This window comes from Copidosoma floridanum, unplaced genomic scaffold (genome assembly GCF_036245765.1).
Source record: "Copidosoma floridanum isolate Cflo_tuat_1 unplaced genomic scaffold, Cflo_Japanese_pri ptg000031l, whole genome shotgun sequence".
In the NCBI taxonomy this organism is placed as follows: Eukaryota; Metazoa; Arthropoda; class Insecta; order Hymenoptera; family Encyrtidae; genus Copidosoma; species Copidosoma floridanum.
In genome coordinates this window covers 3,759,805-3,784,608 of record NW_028321908.1, presented here as the reverse complement: position 1 = coordinate 3,784,608, position 24,804 = coordinate 3,759,805, and the positions used below count along the sequence as shown (strand labels likewise).

At 32.1% G+C, this 24,804-nt stretch overlaps 1 protein-coding gene across 1 annotated transcript in view; it reads left to right on the top strand.

The window, feature by feature from the left end:
* The window catches only part of Adar (adenosine deaminase acting on RNA), a 349,448-nt gene that overhangs the window by 33,932 nt on the left and 290,712 nt on the right, over nucleotides 1-24,804 (top strand). Inside the window, exon 2 of the mRNA XM_089597228.1 lies at nucleotides 1,472-1,532. Within this exon, the coding sequence (XP_089453354.1) occupies nucleotides 1,472-1,532 (61 nt within the window). The remainder of the gene's footprint in view (nucleotides 1-1,471; nucleotides 1,533-24,804) is intronic.

The following is a 24,804-nucleotide window of genomic DNA, read 5'->3' as shown; positions in this document are numbered from 1 at the left end:
TAGTGTATTAAATTGTTGATATTTTGTTTGTTATTTACAAAAATGATTAGAAATTCAGTTATGTAATGATAGTTATACTCAAGTTCACTATTTTCTAATTTTAGTCTCTTCTATAGTTACTGTACCTTATATATCAAGAAAAATCTACTCTACTAGTGACTCAGGTGATGGTTATGAAAAAAATCTGTGCGTGTGTACATACTGGAACAGATAAATTTTCCAACATTTTTTTGTGTTTATAATCTTCCTGATACACCAAATAAAATTTTTTATGATAACACTTAAATATCTTTAAGATATCACATGTTAAAAGATTCCAAAAATTTTCTACATGTCTGGAGATTCACGGAAATACGGAATGCTTATGTAACTTTATATTTATCAACTACATGGTTGTGTAAAATTTGCATGCTGCATTGCACTCGTTTTATATGATGAAAATTTAATATTGCAAAAACATTTTTTTAATATATACTACAGTTATTAATAAAAACTTGCTGTTATAACCTTAAAGTGATTTATCAATAGCCTTTATTTCTTCATAAACAACGTTGACATAATTTTTATCTTTTAGTTTTCCCTTACTTTTTTTTTTAATAAGTTGTAAAAGATAGTATTTTGTCAATCAAAATTAATGAAAAGCTTCAGCATATTCCAATACATCACAATCCAAACATAACCTACAAATACTGTATTCATAACCGTCAGTTATGGTTACCCCAAGTTTTTACCTATTATCAGTTGTGAAAAAATATAAAGTCTTATTATTTAATCTATCAGACAAGAGCTAAGTACTGGTACGTTAAACAAGTGTAACAGTCCAGATATAGCCTTAAGAAAATGCGTTACAACCTGAAATCATATTTTTTAAATAGTTTTCACCGAATTTTCGTATACACAGATGTAAAAAAAATTTTTTTCGTTGTATTTAATGCAATCAAAAAATTTAAGTACAATTTTAACATGACCTAAGAATGGTGTAGTTATAACATTTGAGAATGTTTTTTGCTCAGTTTTCTTTTATAATTAATTTATACAATAATTAGAACTCTTAAAACGGAATAGCATGGAATCACGGTGCTTTGAAAAAATAGTTTTAGTTGAGCACAACTTAAGTACGCTTTATTGATAATTTTTATACATGTTTTTATCGTTCATTCAAGCACCCGTATTTTTGGGTTACTTAAAGGTTATTTTTATAAGTTTTGAAATGTCTCTCTATGTGCCGTAAGAGTGAAAAAGTGTAGGTAGGCAATATTGGATTCTTTTACTGTATTAGTACAGAAGAAAATATTAGTCAGACCACTCAGTTGTACAATCGAGCTAATCTGAATGTCTAATCTTAGTAGTTTCAAAGTATGTCTGAATAGCTTGCAACGAACTATTACTTCTTGAATAAAGTTAACTCTCTTACTTTTATGAGAATGAATCATAAAAAAATTATCTTTCGTATTTTTTTGAACTGTTACAGATGGATTTAGAAATTATTAAGAAAATAACTCTGAAGCGACCAGCAAATTCAGAAATTGAAGGTAATTAACATTTTTTTAAATTAAAATTTTTTAAAATCTTTTCACATAACTATCTTCTTTCTATTCTGTCGTCTTCGCTTATATTAAAATTGCACGAGGTAATGTATTTTTCTTTATCTAACCTTAAATAAGGAGCAGCTTATTTCATTTACTGGATTACTTTGATCAAAGCCCAATAATAATTTGTGAAGGATCAACTCTTATGCATTTGATATTAAACAATACAGGATGATATGTTAATAATAAAAAAAGGCTTAACAGTTGGTTCAAGTCTCTGTATTGGAAAAATTTGTTGTTTGTAAACGACAGTAAAAGACACCACAAGTTGGGAGCACTTATTTTCTACTTATTTCTCCTTACTTATTAGCTTTACCTTAGAATGTACCTTAGAATGCACCTAGCGCAGCACAGCATGTGTTTGGCTAAAAGTGCCATCCAGTGTGATCTCATGCAACTGATCACATAAGTGTCACATCGTCTCCACAAACAATTAAACCATACCAACTACGTTAAGAAAACTGGACATGCATAAAGCTAATCTTGTTTCACTTTATAGTTAGATAAGTTATTTTTTGAATAGTATCTTGTGTAGCAGCTTCATTCAGTTGTAGAAGCTCATGTAGCTTATCTTGCACCACTTGAGGGCAGCACTTTTTTCATATTTGAGTTGTACCTACCTTCATATATGGAAATTAGAGTCTTTTACCCCTTACACATCCAGAAGTAAGCTTTACGGGCTTCCGTATGTAATAAGATAGAGGACCCAATACTCGACCAGTCTACACAATTTTGAGGTTGTATTGACCAAGAAAATTTACCACTAGATTCTTAGACAGCATAAACAAAACACTTAACTTTATTATAATACAAATAAAGAATTTACTTCTAACATTACTTTAATTACTTTAATTGCCTTAAAGCTTTAACAAACGTACCTTTCTTACCACAAAAGTCGATCACCTGAAACTGGATAGAACCAACACTCGATCAGTCCAAACCCCAATACTCAATCAGAAAAATACAATATAATTTATCGTTTAATATCTATCCTACAATTTGGATTGAATTTAAAAATTGTTAAATCCAACATATTTAATTTATGAAAGAATATTTTTTAAGACCCGCTTTTTTTGTGTAATATTCATAACGTTACTCATAAATACGGGACCAATGGAATAATCTTGCCTGGTCAAGTATTGGGTGCACTACCTTACCTACAATAATCCACCACATAAGCTTGTCCGTCCTTACTGATTATGTGAGTTCTTCTTAGCTTCACATATTTTCAGTGCATGTTTATTGGCAGAAAATGAATGATATTCCAATATCCGTTGTATCTAGACCATTATACGCTACTAACTTAAGGAGGCTCCATCGCCTACTGTGGTAGTCAATTCAGTGACGATCGATGCGATGTCACTAGACGAAAGCTTCTTTTTATACTAGTAGTATGTTGGTAATGAAGTTTGTTTTATTTTCAACTGAATCCACCTGCTATTATACATAGTTTACTACATATTTATACAGTCAGCTGTCGAATAATTTAATATTAATGATTGCCATAATTTATTGCTTTATTACCCAACAAATAAAAATTGAAAAATCATTTTAAAAGTTTTCATGTTATTTTACAAATTCAAAATTTTTTTATAGCGCGGGCTCCCTAAACTAATATGGCCGGCAGTGTTTGTCACTGCACTCACCAAACGTAACTGCAGACCAAAATAGTATTTTAGCTATTTTATCAATTTTTTAATCGCCAACGCCTATAACGTCAGCCAATTTCTTAAAGATAAGAGTGTCAGGGTTACGATAAGTATATTTTTTTTGCTTGTACATCCCATTTTACTAGTTTAATGGATAGTCAAAAGTTTGCTTCAGGCCTGCGGCCATAAGAGACTGTGTTAAGCGAGCTCGAAAAGTGCTGACTTTAAATTGAAATATCTTCGGATTTTGACCAGCGATGGGATATAGTTCCTTCCAGATTTGGGAATTCTCTAGGACCCAACCTCTCTGATGTGAGAAATCACTAGATCAAAAAAATTAGTACCGAACGTGAGGCGTGAAATTTAAATAAGGTCCAATAACACAAGCATCTATCACCTAATGACCCGGGGTGCTTACTGGCCACTCTGTTAAATAAATAATTATTGATAACACAAGCGCCTATCACCTAATGACCCGGGGTGCTTACTGGCCACTCTGTTAAATAAATAATTATTGTTAACACAAGCATCTATCACCTGATGACCCGGGGTTCTTACTATCCACTCTGTTAAATAAATAATTATTTATAACACGAGCATCTATCACCTGAGGACCTGGGGTTCTTACTATCCACTCTGTTAAATAAATAATTATTAATAACATAAGAGCCTATCCCCCAATGACCCAGGGCGCTAACTGACAACTCCGTTAAATAAACAATTATTAAAAACACAAGCATCTATCACCTAATGACCCGGGGTGATAACTATCCACTCTGTCAAATAAATAATTATTAATTACACGAGCATCTATCACCTGAGGACCTGGGGTTCTTACTATCCACTCTGTTAAATATATAATTATTAATAACACAAGCGCCTATCATGTAATGACCCGGGGCGCTTACTGGATACTATTGAATTATAAATTAGCAATTAATTACAAGAGCGCCAATTAAAACGATCTTTGTCGTACTAGACAATCAATCAAATTTTTAAATCGTTAATGTATGTTATCAATCAACTTTTCATTATTTAATAGTGTTGCCAACAAGTGTCCTGGATTATCAGAAAAAGGTGCTTTCCTTATTTGTTGATAACCATTTATTTACTGGATTTGCAATAAGCGTCCCAGATTATAAGGTGATAGGCGCTTGTGTTATTAATAATTATTTATTTATCAGAGTGGCTAGTAAGAGCCACGAGTCGTTGGGTATTAGGCGCTCGTAATATTAATTAATAATTTATTATTTATAAGAGTAGATAGTAAGCACCCTAGGTCCTCAGGTGATATATGCTCGTGTTATTAATTAATAATTCATTATTTATAAGAGTGGCCAGTAAGCGCCCCGGGTCATTGGGTGATAGAAGCTTGTGTTATTAAATAATAATTTAATATCTATAAGAGTGGCCAGTAAGCGACCCGAGTCATTGGGTGATTGTCGCTTGTGTCATTTATTAATAATGATTTATTTAACAGAGTAGATAGTAAGCACCCTAGGTCATGAGGTGATAGATGCTTGTGTTATTAATAATTATTTATTTAACAGAGTTGCCAGTAAGCGCCCCGGATCATTGGGTGATAGGTGCTTGGGTTATTACTAATTATTTATTTAACAGAGTGGATAGTTAGCACCCCGGGTTATCAGGTGATAGATACTTGTGTTCTTAATAATTATTCATTGAACAGAGATGCCAGTTAGCGCCCTGGGTCATTGGGGGATATGCGCATAAGTTATTAATAATTATTTATTTAATTGAGTGGATAGTAAGCACTCCGGGTTATCAGGTGATAGATACTTGTGTTATTAATAATTATTTATTTATCAAAGATGCCAGTTAGCGCCCTGGGTCATTGGGGGATAGGCGCTTGTGTTATTAATAATTTTTTATTTAACAGAGTGGATAGTAAGAACCTCAGGTCCTTAGGTGATAGATGCTCGTGTTATTAACAATGATTTTTTTGACTGAGTGGATAGTAATTACCTTGGGTCATCAGGTGATGGATGCTTGTGTTTTTAATAATTGTTTATTTAACGCAGTTGTCAGTTAGCGCCCCGGATCATTGGGTGATAGGTGCTTGTGTTATTATTAATTATTTATTTAACAGAGTGGATAGTAAGAACCCCAGGTCCCATATGAGTCTCATGGCTATTACAATCATTACTGATTTGTTCAGCACTAGCAGCCTCATTTGGCAAAATAATCTCTACATTGCAGTTTATAAATTTGTTCTGAGGGCTCTCTTCATGTAAAATATTATCACTATTTACATATAATACACCGACTTCACTGGCTGACGCTGCATCACAAAAATTTTGGGAGTCAGTATTATTACTGAAGCCTATATTATTATTTAAATAATCAGTTAGACCAGTTTGCTGTTCATCCAAGAAAATTATAGGCAAACTATTAATATTCATAGGTTTAGAAGGTCCCGGAGCCTCACATGAATTTTCTACAGACCGATTGGAAGTATCTACTATAATTGGTTCGACTTGTTCTTCTTACTTATTTTGAGAGCTGCTGCCTCTTTGTGCACAAACCTCTGATCGTTCAAAAAGCATTAAAAGTTTTTTCAAAGCAATAAACTCCTCTGATTGATTTCCAATAACCTCAGTGTCAAGTGTGTGTAATGTCAATTCTTGATATAAATGAGGACCGGTTACCTGCATCAAAGTATGTAAATTTATGATAGGCGATCTTTCATCATCATCATTTTCTTCATGATTGTTTGGTTTACTGAAACAACGAGCAATGCATTTGGAGTAATCGACTGCATTAGGATCCCAAGGATATAAGCCACAAGCCTTAAAACGATTTACGACAGCTGAGGTATCTGAAGAAAATTTGTTTACTGCATCCAGCAAGAGGGGTGCCATTCTATCCAAACTTAACATTTTTGTTGGGTTTGCTTGTCTCCAATTCAAAACACTTTTTTTCTACAGGCTTTTGAATGGTTTGAAAGCAAAAACATTAGCTGGTTGCAAAATTCTTGTAGAATTTGGATAAAGACAAATGAGTATGATTTGTAATTTGGTACACAAATCACTAACTTTCACAGTAAGATGACTGCTATGTCCATCCACAAATAAAATCACAGGAAATTCTATTTTTTCTTTTACTAGGTATGGATGAAAAATATTTTGCAAGTAATCACTAAACAACTCGTCGTTCATCCAACCACTGGGTGTTACACCAAACCCCCAATCATCAGGTACAGAGTTGGCAACTGCATAAGGTAGCCTTTTATAAGGATAGATGATAGTGGGTGGTGTTGTGATACCACTTGCACTGAATGTAAATAACACTATTAAATTAAGCTTACTGTTGCCACTATCAACTTCATAAACGTTACTTGCTTCACGAGGAGCTTAAACATTCTTCATTTTTGGGCATACAGAGAAGTAAGTCTAATCAGAATTAAATACACGAGTTGGATCACCTAAAATATCCAAATAATTATTTTTTATTAGGTAAGAGTAAATTTGCTCAAACCATTTTCTTATATCTTTCTCTGAAACACATGAACTAGCACCTGTGACACCTTCAGGGAATCTCTCTGTAATGTGTGGATGTCTTCGCAAAAAACTTTGATACCATCCGTCTCCTGGCATATTGTTTTTGAAAGGAATATCCAGAGTGCTTTGATTCAATTGATCAAGGTAATTTTTAATGCTAACTGGAACATTTTCCTCCCTTCTTGGAAATTCTTTTGCATGACATTCAATAATCCAGCTAGCTATCTCTTCATCCTTCTTAGTACCAAGCACAGGAGAAGGACCTGGAGTTGTTTTTATAAAGGAGTCACTCATTCTGAAATGCAGTGTGGACCTAGGAATTCCATAAGTTTTTGATACTTCTCTCTGAGATTTTCCATCTTTAACATCTTTTATGGCTTTGAACAGCTCTTCTTCTTGATAACGTTTCTTGTACACAGCTCCTTTTTTTACTTTTGGCATATCTCTCTGTCAAGAGCATAAGCAGAAAGTCACAATCACATTTATGTTTTTACAGTGTGCAAGTAAAGATTTTCTGTAAAAAACGGTTTAATACTTAACGCCAAGTATAAACATCAAGTTTTTGATTGAATTTTAATTATTATTTACTACCTATTCTTTGAAAAAAAAAGGATTAATTAAGAGTACTTGCCAGTCACGCCTGCAGTTGTAAACACCAAGCCAGTTACGATTTTTTACAAAGGAAATAATCTTGGAATGAAATTAAAGGTAGTGTTTTTTCGAAAGTTTATGGTTTAATGATTATAATTAAATTTTCTGGGAATAGTTTGGCATATAATTTTCTTATATTTTAAAAATACAACTAATGTGGCCAATCACTATTAGGGGGCCAACCACTGTACCGTTTACCCCTACAGTGGAACATCAAAACATAACTTCCTTAAGCGTGACGTTTCAAGTAAACTCAAAACAAAATCACGCAGTACCAGACTACAAGGACTTGCCATCGGTGAGCTAAAAACTTGTTCATAATGTTTATTTTTTAATTTAAAAAAAAAATAGGATTTAAAATTAATAAAACCTCTGTGCAAAATTTATAAAGAGAAACATTGATTACGATACAAGAATTTTCAAAAATATTTTACGGCGTTTATGATAAAGGTTTCACTAGTATTAGTAAATAAACTAACTACATCTAGACTAATTTGTCTGTAACCAATTGAAATAATAATGTTTTCTAAACTATTTTTTAATTCATAACTATTTGTTTATGTGTGACTTTGCCAGCGGAATATTATTGATCAATAAATCAGAAAGAAATTAAGTCAAACTATGAGTGAGTCAATTCAATGTCGAGACAATGATACGGATAGGATAGTCTTTTTTGTGTATTTTTGTCAGTCCGTAGCAATTGAATAATTTTTTTTTATGAATACCTTTATCAAACTTACATAATTCTTAAAAAATTCCGTATTGATACCACTTGCTTACAAAATTTTCAGTATCCATAATTAACTGCTTTAAAGGATTATTTTTTAACTGCAAATAATATTTATCATTACTAAACATTTTTTCTACTTCATTATTGACAATTTTTTTGTCAATGACAACGGTGACATTACCATTGTCTGCTTTAATTATTAAAATGTGTTTACTATTTTCAAGGAAAGCTCGTGTTTACTTTCAACTGTCTTAAAAATTTCATCATTTAAATAAAAACGAGTCTATACATAATGTCTATTGTTATTAATAATTTTAAGTAGTAATTTCCTAACTGTCTCAAATCCTCCTAAATATTAAAGTGAATGTTCAACATTCTTAAAAAAATGAAAATAATCACATTTATTACTATTTAAAACAAAATTAAATGTATCGACCAACTCTAATATACTCTTGACGTTATCCAGTAGTAGTGTATCATAAAGGTTACATTGACAGTTTTATTTGAATTGCACTTTTTATCTGACTTATAACGAAATTCACAAAAAAGGCTATTCACATTTAATTCGTAATAATCATTGATTATGATCATTGATTAAACTTACTATTTAAGATGCATAGTCATCGTTGATTATTTTGTTCGTAATTAATTAAATTTTACTTCTTAAAGAATTGGTTTTTGTGTAAGTGTCCGAAATTTCATTATTTGAAATTAACTTATGTAATTTAGTTAGGGTTAATTTAATTCGACCGGGAGCTTAAAAAATGTAATACATATTTAATAGTTATGTGACTAATGCTTGTCAGTAAATTATAAATTTATACGACCCATAGTATACAAGCGAATGTTGATACATCTAAATCGTTGTATCAGGAGGTGCATATGCATGAATAGCGGCACTTTTAATACAAGCACTCTATATCCTCCATACATTCTCTTTTTCCAATATCCAATATACTTCGAACTTATAATACTAAACCACGTGGTTTCTTTTTCAAGAAAATTTTCTTGAGAAATAAATAAGAATGAGAAAAATATCAAAAAATTTCTAATTTACCGACAAGCATTAGAGACATATAACTTCTTTATCGAGCTTAGGTGAAGGACAGCTCTAAAAATTAAGAATGAGAAACTTTTCTAAACTTACGGTGTGAGTGAATGTACACCTCCTTGGTAGCTCAAGTGGTAGAGCAACTGTCTAGTAAAGAGGAGGTTGTGTATTCGATCCGCACCCGGGGGGATATTTTTCTCATTCTCATTTATTTCTTAAGAAAATTTTCTTGAAGAAGAAACTATGTAATTTAGTATTATGAGTCTTAAGTATAATGGATATTGAACAAAGGGCATGTATGGAGGATATAGAGTGCTTGTATCAAAAGTGCCGCCATCTATGCATACGCCCCTCTTAATACAATGATTTAGATGTATCAGCATTCGCTTGTATACTATTGGTCGTATGAATTTTTAATTTACCGACAAGCATTAGTCACATAACTACTTTATTAAGCTTAGGTGAAGGACAGCTCTAAAAATTAAGAATGAGAAACTTTTCTAAACTTACGGTGCTAGTGAATGTACAGCTCCTCGGTAGCTCAAGTGGTAGAGCAACTGTCTAGTAAAGAGGAAGTTGTGTATTCGACCCGAACCCGGGGGGATATTTTGCTCATTTTCATTTATTTCTTAAGAAAATTTTCTTGAAAAAGAAGCTACGTGTTTTAGTATTATGAGTCTTAAGTATATTGGATATTAAAAAAAGAGCATGTATGGAGGATATAGAGTGCTTGTATTGAAAGTACTGCCATCTATGCATGTGCACCTCTTAATACAATGATTTAGATGTATCAACATTTGCTTGTACACCATTGGTCGTATGAATTTGTAATGTATTTAGGTTTTTTAGTACTTTGTGTGATGTGCGATTAAGATTGGCAGAACACAAAAGAGACAGAAGGAATAAAAGGATAGATCTGTACTATTACAACACAGCATTGGATTTACACATAACTTTAAATTTCATAGAATAAAAATTTTCGACATTAATGTAAGTCCCTCGTTAAGTCAATAAGAAAAGAAGATTAACTTGATGTACATGATTTGCGGAGCCTCTTTCATTTATAGTACGAGGAACACATGTACTGCTTGTATGCTTCTTACAAGAATCTGCTTGCGATTCTTGTTTGCTTGTATTGCGTGCGTGTACTATGTAATTTGTGTATGAGCAGTGTATAAAAGCCGCTAAGCTTGAAACTTTAACTACATTACGATTGTATATCCCTTTCGGAAGAGTCAGATGTATGTTATACACTCAACTAGATTTGCGTTTATTTTAATTTATCAATATTTACATTGTAAAGAATTTTTATTACTCATAGATTTTTGTACCTGATAAGGGCTGGGACGTTGTTCAAATGGCTGAAACGTTGCTTTATTTTTTAAATTAATACAAAATATGACAGTACCACGACTAGACGTTGTTTACAATTATCTACACTTCTGTTTGTAGGACCATTGTACATTCGTGTTTTATGCTAAACTATCCTCAGAAAAAAAACCTATACGGTTATTATTAAAATAAATATAACCATAAATCAGATAATTTTTTAGCGTAGGACAGAAATCCTACTTTTATACTTGTAGGACACTGCATTATTGTAGTTAAGCAATCATTTAGTAAGTAACAGTGAAGAATTAACTTGCTATCAAGAGATTTAGTAAGGATATAATTTATGCATATACAGCATAGAGGACGCTTCGGCGACACTGTTTAATTTGCAGGACAAATATTTTTTTGGACTTTGTATTCAAAAATCTCAATATTCAGCTACGAAAATAATTGTTAGAAACGACAAATACAGTTTTTCACTTGATTGACATGTTTTGCGCCCACCCGCTTCCCTGTCTACCAGTTTCAAGATTTATGCTTCATACTAGTTGGTCGTCTCATCTGTGTGAAGCTACTCACATGAAATCAACTTCGAATTAATTAGTTACCAAAAACACTGCTGGCCTGTAAACTACATATGAACGACGCTAATAAACCAAATGTTATACATTTTTTCGTATGTTTACATTTGTTTTGCTTTTTAATATCTACAAATTTTTTGCTACTATAAATTAATTTTGTTTTTATTTCACACGAGTTTTATTGACAAATTAGAAAAATTTTAAATTTATTATCTGTGATAAAATATAGTTTCTACATTTTGATGGCTTTGTTAATTTTTTGTATTCTTTGGGTAATAATGTGGTCTATTCTTTCGTCGTTAAGTAAAATACGAATGCTCATTGAATGTAATGATTTTAGGCTTTTAACATTTTCCTAGTAACGTCGTTGCTTGCTTAGCCGATTACCAAAAATTTTCTTACTTCATTAATAAAGAAAATGTTGTTAAAAATTGTTAGTGGGCCATAAAAAAGCTATAGAATACTTAAATGATCCGTCAATTTGCATTCTAAAAGGTTTACAAGAAAGTTATAATGAGAATATATCCAATTTCTGAGAAGCGCATACTATACAATATACATTCTAGCACTTATACTAATAGAAAATTTAATCGCTTATTATAAGAAATTTCTTGAAAATTTTTCTGATACATTAATGTCCAGAGTTACATATTTATATTAACACTACATTAATAGTTTGATAGTCAGAGGATGAAGACGGATAAGAGATAAAATCAAGCAAAGCTACCAGCAGTGTGATATTAGCTACAGTTTTTTCCGAATTCTACAGTAGATACCCCTCAGTGTTGGGAGTTCTCAGTGGCTAAGATGGTAGAGTGCTTGCTTCCCATCTAAAAGGCTCGAGTTCGAGACTCCGCTCTGTCACTTTTTCCTGGGTAAGAAGGTGGTGTTTTTTATATGATTTAATCACTAGCATATCATATAAGTAGGCAACTGGTATAATTAATTTTACTATGATATGCAGATTTGCAGATAATAGTAAAGAACAACAAAGTCTTAAAAGAGGGGGCAAGTGGATGACTCTCTTATAGTAAAATCGTCTCGTAAATGATTAATAATACCAATAATGAAATGTATATTGTAATTCAAAGTTGTATATGGATGTATGTATATGTCCCCACAGTCATTCAAACTAAGACAAGACGTGACGTTCCTAAGGTAGGATACGTACTCGGTGGCAAATTTTAAATATGTATAAATATTCAGATATCTCGAAGACATCAATTCCCCATCAACCTAACCTTGAATTTCGTGCCCCTTAAACGTGAACACTTTAATTTCAGTGTTTGTGGTAAGTAACAGTGGTAAATTATTACTCGTATCATTTTTACGGTCTTCGTAGGTAAATTGACTGTAAAAAGAGTTTGATTTTTATGATAAATATTATTTATAGATAATAAATAATGAATAATCCAAAAAAAATTGAAATTTTTTTCCTAAATAATTAGACCATTTCAAGTATCAAGTTAGTTAACCAAATCTAAAAAAAAAAAAACGATTTTATTGGAAAAATAAGTATTGCTAATTAATTTTTTTTTTTTTTTTAACTGTGTGTCATAAGTCAAAAAAGCAGCTAACGAATTAACTTATTTACGTATTGTTTAATAAAACAGCTAGTTACAATAAATCGTGTACCACAGCTGTAATAGTATCAACATAGTCTAATTGATTAAGTAGGAAACTCTAATTATTTTCTATAGTGCCCTAAACAACAAGCTGTAAACGTAAGTCTCATTTAACTCAGCGATTGAGGTACTTGATGATTATACATTAATTATGACTTTTTTAGTAGTAGTAAAATAAGAGATCATTTCATAGAAACAATTTTTTAACAAACTTGTACAGCGCTTTCATGATTTTCGTGCATATTTTCGTAATGAATGATTATCTATTGTGAGAATTACTAAGTTTTTGAATAAATGTAATTTGGAATGTTTAGATTTTATCAATACATAAAAAAGATAATAATAGAAGCTAGTTGAATGAATGATATTAAAATTTTTGATTCGTATAATTACTAAGTATTTTATCTAAAAATTTTGTTAGAAAGAGAAGTTTAATTTATGTTTTTAGCTTAAACAAAAAATTGTTGAAAATTATACGATGACGTTGTTTCATAAAAAAAAGAATAAGAAAAAGTCATCGTAGGTGCAAATCCTGAAACTATATTTAAAAAAAAATTTATTTCGTTCGTTGAACTTATGAACTATTTGTACAAATTAATCTCTGCACACATTAATATATTCAAAACATCTTTATATGAGCAACTTTCAGTAGAAATTTTTTGAGACTATTGTATGTTACTGTATCTATGTAGTACGAACTTTATTTCTATCCAATACTTCCTAATGTAAAAGATATCTAATGTTATTAAGTTTTTTGAATTAAACGTTTAAATATGGTATTTTCCTAAAAAGTTATGATAATACGTCCAAACTTCTGTGAAGGGGATAACTCCTAGATTTGTTCTACAAACAAATAAATTTAGTTTTTGTTCGTCAGAACTAGCCGTCGGCCCAAAGGCCTTATTTGCTCTAACTTGCAGTATACTTTTCCTTTAAATCGTTGACTCGGCGTTGTGATAATAAGTTTCACCAAGATATATGTGGGGAGAATCACGTCAACTGTCCCAGCGCCGCGGTGGACGGCCCGCGCGGGCGTCAAACACGACGTTTTAAACTCTTCGTTTCGGTGTCAAAACTTTGATAAAAAAATTATCTAAATACATATTCTTATGTATTTTTTCCTCAGCTTTCCAGTGGTGGCATCAGTTTTTCGAAAATTTTCTCCCATAACCTTGAAAAATGCACTTGTTTAAAAAACACGTTTTATCTCCATGATCTTCAACTTTTGGAATTTTTTTGACAGTCTAGATCGAAAAATGAGACATTCTTACGTAGATATCGACAATAAAAAAAGAGGGGTTTTTCGTTTTTATAACGTATTTAAACGACGAACGAGACGATGCTAGCCGCGGCGGCCGGGCCACGCGTGGCAGCAGCGTGCCGTCTGCTACCGTCTCTCTGACAGGATGTAAACAAATACACCTAACCGTGACGGTTTGCACTTCGCAAGAAGTTTCGATTGATTAATTAAATATTAGTATTTATTATTCTTATGACTTGAGGTTGTACTATCGGAAGTCGAAGTTTTCGTAGGTTTTATTATTATTTTTAATTCGTAATGTTATTCTTTTTAACTTTTTTACGTAGGTTATGTGATTGCAATAGAGAATCAAAGTGAGCTTTATATTTACGCATTCATCAGTATATTTCAGAAGGGATTTGGTTTTTTATAACTCGCTTTCAATTTCAAGTACTCAAGATGGTGAAATGTTGCAATCCATTGAATATAGATAACCATAACGTCAAGAAGAGTTTGATTACATTTCCACAATCTTTGAAAGAAATATTCCCGCTTGTTCAAAATAATGCTTTGATATGTCTAAAGTGCAAAGTAGAAGCCTGTAAGTATAAATCTGTAAAAAGTATTCAAGATGAGAAGAATCGTAAAGCAGGCATCGCAGTATTGGAGCAAATTAAGGAGAAATTTGCATCATCTAACGATAAGCGAGAGAGAATCACGTTGCTCACCCTCGCCCCGAAATTTTGGAACCGAAGAGAGCTTATGAAAGAATTTGGTTGCATAGATAGAGAAGCTAGGAAATCTTTAAATTTAGTTGCAGAACGTGGCATACTCTCATGGCCCGATAAAAAAAAAGGAAAAGTTTTATCTGCTGATGTTGAGGTCTGCGTAAAAAATTTTTACGAGCGTGACAGTGTCAGCCCTTTGATGCCTGGATTAAAAGATTATGTTTCTGTGAAACAGGATAATGGTCAACGTGTTCATGTACAAAAACGATTATTACTTGGAAATTTGAACGAACTATTCATTTTACTTAAAGAAGAGCATGTAAATGTCAAAGTGGGTCTCACGAAATTCGTACAGCTCAGACCTCCTCACTGTATCTTAGCCGGAAGTAGTGGCACGCATAACGTTTGTGTATGCGTGCATCACGAAAACGTAAAACTGATGCTAGATGCACTAAATTTAGAAGAATTAACGGAACCCACGGCAACACCTCTTAAAAATTCCACGGACTGTTTGAACGCCATTGTTTGCGATAATCCTTCCGAAAATTGTTTTTTAGGAAAATGTTTAGATTGTCCTAATTTCGGAAAACTTCGAAAATTATTATTAGATTCGCTAGAAGCTGAAGGAATTTTTGAAATCAATTATGACGCATGGACCCAAACTGATCGGTGCACGATAACATCCAATGAAATCCGAGTTCGTGAATTTTTAGATTTACTTGGCGAGAAGTTAATGAAGTTGAAGACACATGATTATTTCGCAAAAAAACAAGCATCATTCGTAAAAAATTTGAAAAATAATTTGGTTGACGATGAATTTATTGTTAGCTTTGATTTTGCGGAAAATTACCCATTCGTGGTTCAAAACTTGGCACAGTCTTTTCACTGGAATAACAACCAGGCTACGATATTTACGTGCGTTGTGTACTATAAAGAAAACAATGAATTAAAACACAAAAGCTTAGCAGTGATATCAGATAACCTTTTGCACGACACGGGTGCCGTACAAGTTTACCAAAAAATTATTGTCGATTATTTAAAAAGAGATTTCAATCCGAAAAAAATTTATTACGTGAGCGACGGCGCATCGCAACACTTTAAAAACAAAACTAATTTTCATTTCCTGTTGAATCACGAAAAGGAGTTTGGGATTCCAGCAGAGTGGCACTTTCACGCGACTGCTCACGGGAAAGGAGGATGTGATGGGGTAGGCGCGAATTTAAAACGTGGAGCTAGAAGGTCGAGTTTGCAACTCTTTTCCGGAAATCATATTCTAACGGCACAAGATCTTTTTCACTGGGCGGAAAAACACTGCAAAGAAACGAAGGTTTTTTTTAGTAGCAAATCTGACTACGAAGAAACTTCCTTGAGATTAAAAGACGAAATTTCCAGTGCGAAACTGATTCCAGGGACACTGAATTATCATGCGTTTATCCCCATTAAGGATAATAAATTAATGTTGAAGAAAACTTCTTTGAGTAACCAGTATGAAATTTTTCCGAAACTGGAAGAACGTAAAACAAGTGTCACTTCGATTACCATGTCTAAAGAAAAAAAGAGAACGAAGTAAAACAAATTTGTTTTTATTTTTTACTTTATTTATGTAAATATCTAATATTTTATCAATATTAATCATTATTTATTTCTTTATTATAAAATTGTTGTGTATATGAATAAATTTTATCAAAACATTTATTATTCATCCATTGTAAACCCTGGTTAACTAATTGTTGTTTACATCGCCACTACTACATTATATATTATATAGCCAAACAGACACACCCGGCCGCTGCGGCTAGCATCGTCTCGTTCGTCGTTTAAATACGTTATAAAAACGAAAAACCCCTCTTTTTTTATTGTCGATATCTACGTAAAAATGTCTCATCTTTCGATCTAGACTATCAAAAAAATTCCAAAAGTTGAAGATGATGGAGATAAGACGTGTTTTTCAAACAAGTGCATTTTTCGAGGTTATGGGAGAAAATTTTCGAAAAACTGATGCCACCACTGGAAAGCTGAGGAAAAAATACATAAGAATATGTTTTTAGATAATTTTTTTATCAAAGTTTTGACACCGAAACGACGAGTTGAAAACGTCGTGTTTGACGCCCGCGCGGGCCGTCCACCGCGGTGCTGGGACAGTTGACGTGATTCTCCCCATGTATGGAGTGGTGTAAAACTTCCTTGGTATTCAATTTATTTACTAAAGTAAGAATTATGTTTTTGTCAATTATTATTTTGAATCTTAGAATATTTCATATAATTTAGTAATTTGAATATTTTCGAATTGAGAAAGTAAATTTTATCAATAACCAAGTTATGTCTTGTCTAATGATTTAATAAACTTAGAAAAGCTGGAAGTAGTTGATTTTGCAAGTAATATAAATTTTAAAGTTTCAGATTTGCATTTACAATCTTGATACAATTTATAGTTTTTCTTAACTTAACTTACTTCTACGATCGTTGGTTAGCTGCCTCTAGCGCGCACGCAGTCTTGAGATCTTATAAGATTGACTGCAACGATCACTCTAATCCTACACAAGAGTACTCGTTGCGATAATTATCAAACTGCTGCTTTTAACGTTGGAACCCAAGGCGATGGTCCCTTTTCTCTTTTTCCTCTTTGATTTACTTTTTAGGTGAGTTTACAGTGGCCTGACGTGCTTGAGCATTTCTTACACAGCTTGGTCACCGAACTAAGTCTTCCATTAGCTCGAAATGCACGCTTCTAACACGTAGCTTAGTCACCGAACTAAGTCTTACATTCGCTTAAAAGACACAACAGAATTCATTCTATAATATTTATAGTTACTTTAGAGCACTTGATGAAAGAGAGTAGGCAAATATTGGTATGTTAAAGGAGTTTTTATACTTTTGCATTCAAGGAGGACATTTTAGGTCGGGGAACTGAACAACCAATCAGAGGTAACCTTGAGCAGTTGTGGTGCAATAGTTCAGCAGTAATTGACGGTTAAAATGCAGATCTTTTGGATTTTACAAGTTACTTTTAAATTTGTTTATGATATGTCTTGTTGACATACGCAGTAAAGAATGCTAAAATTGTTGATTATTCACATCTTTGGATGTACTAGTGTGAATTGATTTTACAAGATAAGCGCTGTATAAGATTGTTTGGAGGGTGCACGCGTAGTTTGAGTTTTTCGACGGTAGCTGGTTCTAAAGGAAGTGAGTTATACATCACGCGATTGTAGAAACAGGTGAACCATTCTATGCTTGAAGATCTCTGAGCTTTTGCTAATTTAAAAATGAAACTCTTTTTTTTAAAGTAATAAATATTGAGTATATGACATAAGATGTCACAATGATATTTCCATAAAAATCCCTTATTTATACATACAGATTAGGTCAGTTTGATGTGTTGAGCTCACATTTTTTAAGTAATTACTGGACCCTTTATTCACTGGCGATGATTGGTATTCTTTCTTATGAATCTGTTGCCTTGAAAAAATCTGAAATTAAATTATAAAAACGATAAAGTTTGTTTTCTGGTGCAACATACGTTTTGTATTACACTTCTAATAAAATATAGGCTTGTACTCGTACTTTAACAAAATTAAACTAAGTGATATTGACTTTTTTCCTGATAAAATGTATAGTACGCAAAAAAAAACTTGACCGTTTTTATATTTTGATTTTAGGACTTTGCAAGGCTACAGATTTATTAGATATAATATTATCTATCGCCAGTTTATAAAGGTTTTAGAAATTTCTGAACAAATATTTTCACAGCTTATTAAACTCACCTATTCTTTTTGTTTTGTTTAAAGGTATTTGTATGGGTAAGTTATACTTAAATTTGTATTTGGTGTTTTTTTATGGCTGTGCAGTTTGCATCATTACTGATCTAAAATCTTAACCGCTTTTGTCATAAAAATGTGATTAGTACTGTTTTATTGTTATTTTTTAATTTATGAAATCATAACGTGAACTATCATCGTGCGAGCCTACTGTTTTCTGTCAATGCAATTTTACAAGAACATCGCTCGCTGGTTGTTCTAATAAACCAAGAGACCTCTTTTACTTTTTCTGATACTATGAATCGCTCTATCAAGAGGAAAAATCGCTCTTTTTACGTATGTCACCTGTCCTCTAAAGTTTAGTCAACTCTTGACTCCTTCGTCTTGTGAGTACATTATACTCGTAAGTTATATCGTTTTGGCTGAGACAACTCGGGTGTACTTCAAGGACATCAATAGTCTTGGACTACCCTATGGTGTGAGGTCCAGCGAAGGGAGCCTGCCAATAGTGGTTTCGACGATAGCAGAGAAAGCAGAAACCGTGACATTTTTTCCGGCCACGAACTCATTCGTGTAGTTTTATGGCCACTGAGAAATACTGCTCGAAGCACGAGGGAACTCCAAAGCAGCTGTCACAACTGTCTGTGATAAATGTAAGTTAGTTATCACTAACTTTATTTTTACTATATCTTGTTAGATTGACAAAAATAAATGGTTTTTAATAGAAACAATTATTTTAATTATTTTAATAAAAAAATATAGTAATTAACTCTATTTACATTATTTAAGTAAAAACATTTGTCTAATGAAAAAGATTAAATAAAGCTCACAATTCAATAGATAAATTGAATATAATAAAATCACTAGTTATTTGCAAAACTATTGCATTACAATTTGTTTACTTTGATCAGTGTGTCAATAATTCCGATGCTCATCTATTGTCTTATTGAAATCGTAATATTGGTTGTTATCAAAGTATATACTCATGGTAGATTTGTTCACATTTGACCTTTTTTATTGATAGATCTTTGTGGATTCACAAATTTACAAAATATTTAAAAAATTCTTCTTAATTCAGTATTATTTAGTTAAAAAAACTACGTTTTCAGATATTAAAAGCAATCGTCATCTTCATTTAAAGCAATTATCCAAGGATTCATAAGACCCTATTTCGTATCAAGTAGTGAAAAAAGAGTTTTTAACAGGTTAGCCAAGGCTTTCTTTGCACTGTTTTGAGATCTAGATTTATAATTTATTCTAATTTGCCAGCAATTTCTTTAATAATTTTTCTACTTAAATTCTACTACTATTTTTATGTCATAGAATGGTTTTTTCATCTTGATTAGGAAAAAGTATGTTGTCGATTATTTTGATATTTCCACTAATTTTCCTTTTTTTTTCTAGAAGTTTCATTATAGAATGGTAGTATTTCGTTATCGACCTTGAACATACTAACGAAATACCTGCAGAATCATTTGTATCATGCAGTGAAACAAATCAACAAATTTTTTGGTTAATCGATAAACATTACTAAACCTTCAGATTTATAACATCAGTTTTTGTATGATTTATTTAATTAGCCGTTCTATTGTAGTAGATTGAAAATACGTTCTTATCAAAGAATCATTCTTTTTGCAATTTTTTATCTCTATTGCGATGGTAAACAAATTTTAGTTTTGCACCTTTCTTATTTTTTTTATTCATGTTCCAAAGAATTCTCAGGTCTTTTTTGGTAAACCTAAATCTTGTACAAGATTTTATTTTTTTTGAGGCATTGTTCTAAAGTTATTTTTCTCTTGATTAAGAAATGTAGTTGTTGTTCTTACTACTATTGCTTGAAAAATAAACGTTACTTTTTTTTATAATTATCTTTTATTATCTTGTCGTTTTTTGCCGTTGCTTATTTTATGATTTTTTTCCTTTTTTTCTTATTATTCTCTATAATGTTTCTCTAGGGTTTTTTCTGCTTTTATTCCTTCTGTAGAAGTGCTGGTACTTGCTTTCATCATTTTGCTTACATGACAGTTGTAAATGAATACATTTATTTTAGAACACTGTATATTAGCACAAGAAATTTGTTTTGTTACTTACACTTGGGCATGTGGTATTGAAATATCAGTAATTAGCTTACAAGACTCTAAAATGTGTTAATTTTAACAAGTTCAATATAACGCTGTTATATAACCTTATTCTTGATAGTATGTATGCTAGCAATCAGTTTACTACTAGGCTAAATAACCAACTCGAAAAGATAAGACCAACGTGTCGCACTTTAAGGAAAGTAGTAAATGAGTAATAGGACTCAGAATTTGTGAGAATGATGTATCAATCATAACTCTAATACTTTTTTTATTCCAGAGTTTCCATTAAAAAGAAAAAAATATTAACATAAGTGATTACAAAGTCAAAGTTGACAGCTACTTAATTAGATCATAGAGAAATGTGTAGTATAGTGGCCATCGCAGCCATGAACCTTGTATCTCAATCACAATCAGTCTTATAAGATATATTAGTCCATATTTTAATGTCATAGCGTATTTTTATACAGCTTAAGGTACATCAAAACGAGCGCAGTAATATTATGAAAAGTTAAAATAGTTATAAACAGTAAGTTTATAAAATTATGGACATGCCAAGGGGTTGCGTCATCCTGATGGGAACTAAAGATTTCTCTTTATGTTCCTATCCCCAATCTAAAGGGTTTAGATTTTTGTCCTCTCTATACAGCTGACTTCAAACCTGCAGATAAATTCGTCTAAAATGTTCTGTCATCACATTCACGGTAGGGATTATCTTGCCGCGTATAACTTTTTGATTTTAAGACACAGTTATCAAATACATTAGGTATCGATATATTTGAATCGATTAATTACTGCTTGGCTTTAGTTCATATACATTTAGTTTTCGAAAGCTGAGAGAAGCGTTGCACATGAATAAGGTTGATTGATTGCCATATTCAAACAAAACCGTGGCTGACTACATAAAAGTGTTCAGTGACCCTCAAAATCCCCTGTGTTAGTATTTCTATTTGATGTTTTAAAAATGTGAAGCAAAACTCCAGAAGACAGTGTTTGGTGGTCACCCTGGGTCCCAGGTGCTTAGGATACTATTACCGACTGCATAATGGTGTTCAGCGATACTCACAACCTCTGAGTAATGAAGTTGGACTTATTTATGTCATGATGGACTGAGTTAGAAAATTGTTATTTATCGCCCCTTAAAGTTGCTTTTGTAAAATCAATATTTTTATTGCAAAAATTGATATATTCAAAATTATATCAATCACTATCTTCATAAACTTTCTGTATGGCATTAAAAATCGAATGCAAAAACATCCCATCATAATTAATCTTACGGCGCCAATTTGAGCTTGTTTTGCCTGATTTCGTACTTTATTTCTTTGACTATACTGGCAGAGATAAGTAGAGAGATTGCTAACGCCAATGCTACTATGCGAGACGACTTTTTGGCACTGATCGTCCCGCCGCGGCCAGCCGTCGAACCGGGCGCACAGCTTACTACTCGTATCGACCAGCGTGCTCCTACGAGAAGAGGAGTGGATTCGCATGGAAATGATCATATAGGCGCACATTTTGGAGAGACGTGGAAGGGGTATACTGAATGTGTCTACGAGAAGAGGAGTGAAAATGCTGACTATAGCTATATATCTGAGCGCATAGCCAAAGCAAGCGACGACACGAGTTTTTCTCTTTTGACTGCAACCGAGTATATCGTATATTTATTAAACTGATTTTTGCTCCCGCTCTTTTTTCTTTTTCCCCTACTTTTATTACTTATTTTGGAATTCAGTATTATTTTGAAAAAAAATTTCAGCTATTTTTTCAAGGATGGCAGTTCAGTTATAATGGTCATGATTTCTAGCCTCACATCTATTGAAATAATTCATGTACATCGCTTCAAGCAACCTGGACTGACTTAAAAGTAACCTCTGATATATTTAGTTAGCTGCATAGCAGAGTAAAACTAAACTTAATAACAAGGCTCATAAGCTGGCATAAAATAAAAAATTTACTTGATTTTTGAATTGTCAAAAAAATGCCTTAGGTAGCTGACCGAAAAACAAAACTTTCGAGTACTTGTCATGTCAGGTTTTAACCGTTAAGTAACTCTTGATTGATGCACAATAAGTACTGAAATATTATCAGTGGCTCAAAACAGAGATTACCCTTCATTAATTGAGAAAACTTTATGGTTGCTGAAATATTCATTATGCCAGAATACTCGCAATATTTTTAATGATGTAGTACATACTTGAAAAAAATTAAGTATTCACTTCTAAAAACAAAACAGCCAATATAGTCTTGATTAAAGCAACTACATCCCATAACGTCCAAAATTATATGTGACTAGATCTCATTTTTTTTTCTTCTTTTTTTTTTTAAATACTGCAATATTTGTAGATTTTCATACTTCCTAAATTCCTAATCATACGGTTTCTAAAATGTTTAATGCTGTATCGTTTTTTATTTGACTTTTCTTTTATACAACAGTATTATTTCAATCATTGAGTTGCTCCTATCAGTCATTACGCCAATGATGAAAAAAAATCTAAGTAGTTGTCGTGTTTCATAGTAAGACAAAGTTGGGCTTGAAATTCCAAAATTAAGCAGAGATAACATTTAAAAGTCATGACGTGAAGCAACACTTGACAAAAGCTTTTACTTTGAAATTATGAAAAAAATTAACTTATTTGTGTTTATTGACAGTTTCTTGACTCTAATTCTAAGAAAAAGATATTTAATTCAAAAGCTTTTTAGTAATTATTTGTATAGAAATTTACTACTAAAAAAATGCTAAATAACTTTTATATTCAAAACAGCAAAGACAATAAAAAATACAATAAAAAAAAAAATTCTTCATAGTAGCAGTTAAAAATAGGAAAATAAAAAGAAATTTGTAACAGACATTCATGAAGATAGTTTTAACTGCCAAGTCTAGTAACAGAATTTTAAATTGGTGACCTAGTGCGAAATTTGACAGTTTCGATTTACTATATAGTATGCCATGAATATCGCATACATATATATCGGCTTTGCTAGAAGCAGGAGGCAACAACAATGTTTTTAATACTTAAAAATTCGAAATCCTCAAACAAAGTAGTAATTTGAAAAATTCCGAAACAAAATACTGTGTTCCACTTGAAACACTACTTGTATAACTTCTTATTAGCTTCATGACGGTGCAATTTGTTTTAATATGTTATATGTGCAACACACCATCAAACGGGCATACTTTTCGCCCTTTATCTTACGTGGATTTTTTAGAGGTCAAGTTTCATCGAAAAAAATCTAAATATTTTTAGATTTCTAGATGAAATGAGTACTTAAGATGCCTTAAAACTTCAAATACGATGTCTAAGACAAACAAAATATTTTTTCAGATTATGTCAGGACCTAAGGGCTTCCTTTTGTAGGGAAGCCGACACTTAGATAGTTCATCGGTAACGTCACGATCAGGTTTAAAAAGGTCAGTACGGTGATTTAGATACTCAATAGTAGACATCCTTTCAGTAAACCTAGTGGCGGTTGGTTGGTGACTGGTATGTGCTTAAGATGGTCACTGTTCCCAGCAAATAGTATCCAGTAAAATGGAAAACCAAATTATCTGAGGGGAACTTTGCACTGGCAGCTAATGTAAGATTCGCATTATGAACATTCTGAAAGAGAAAAAGAAATAAGGAAACAAAGTTAAGATGAGGAGTAGCTTTGGCTTAGTGGTAAGCGTGATTGTTACTGATATAACGCTGTTCTAGAAGTCGTGGGTTTGCTTTCCGGTGAGTGCAGATTTTTTTCAAAAACTGTTTTCACCGTAAAAAGTTCCTATGAAAAACTGCTTAAGGGCCTGCCAGCTTAAGGGGGTAGTGTCACAAAATCCAAAAATTTAAGAACGCCTTGAAAAAATTTGTATAAGCTAACAATTATATGTAGAAAAACATATTAAAATTTCAGACACCCTAGCTCCACCGTTTTCGAGAAATAAATTATCTATTTAACACGTACTCTCATCGGAAAAAGAATATTTTACAGATTGCGATTTAAAAAAATCTCAGACTTTGCTGAAATTGAAATATAATATAAAATAGTATGTTTTAAACATCATATTTGAAGAACAGCACCCGTAGCTTTACCGTTGTTAAGTTATAATAAATTAAAAGTGTGTATTTAAAGATCCGTGAAGATGTTGCAAACGGAGATTTCATACTAACTCAATGTTGACGTACAATGTAACCTCCGAACTTTTTTTTTAAATTTTTTTATTAAAGCTTTCTCTGATTTACTACAAAATTAATATAGCTATATAACCTCCGAACGTATCTATACTTATACGT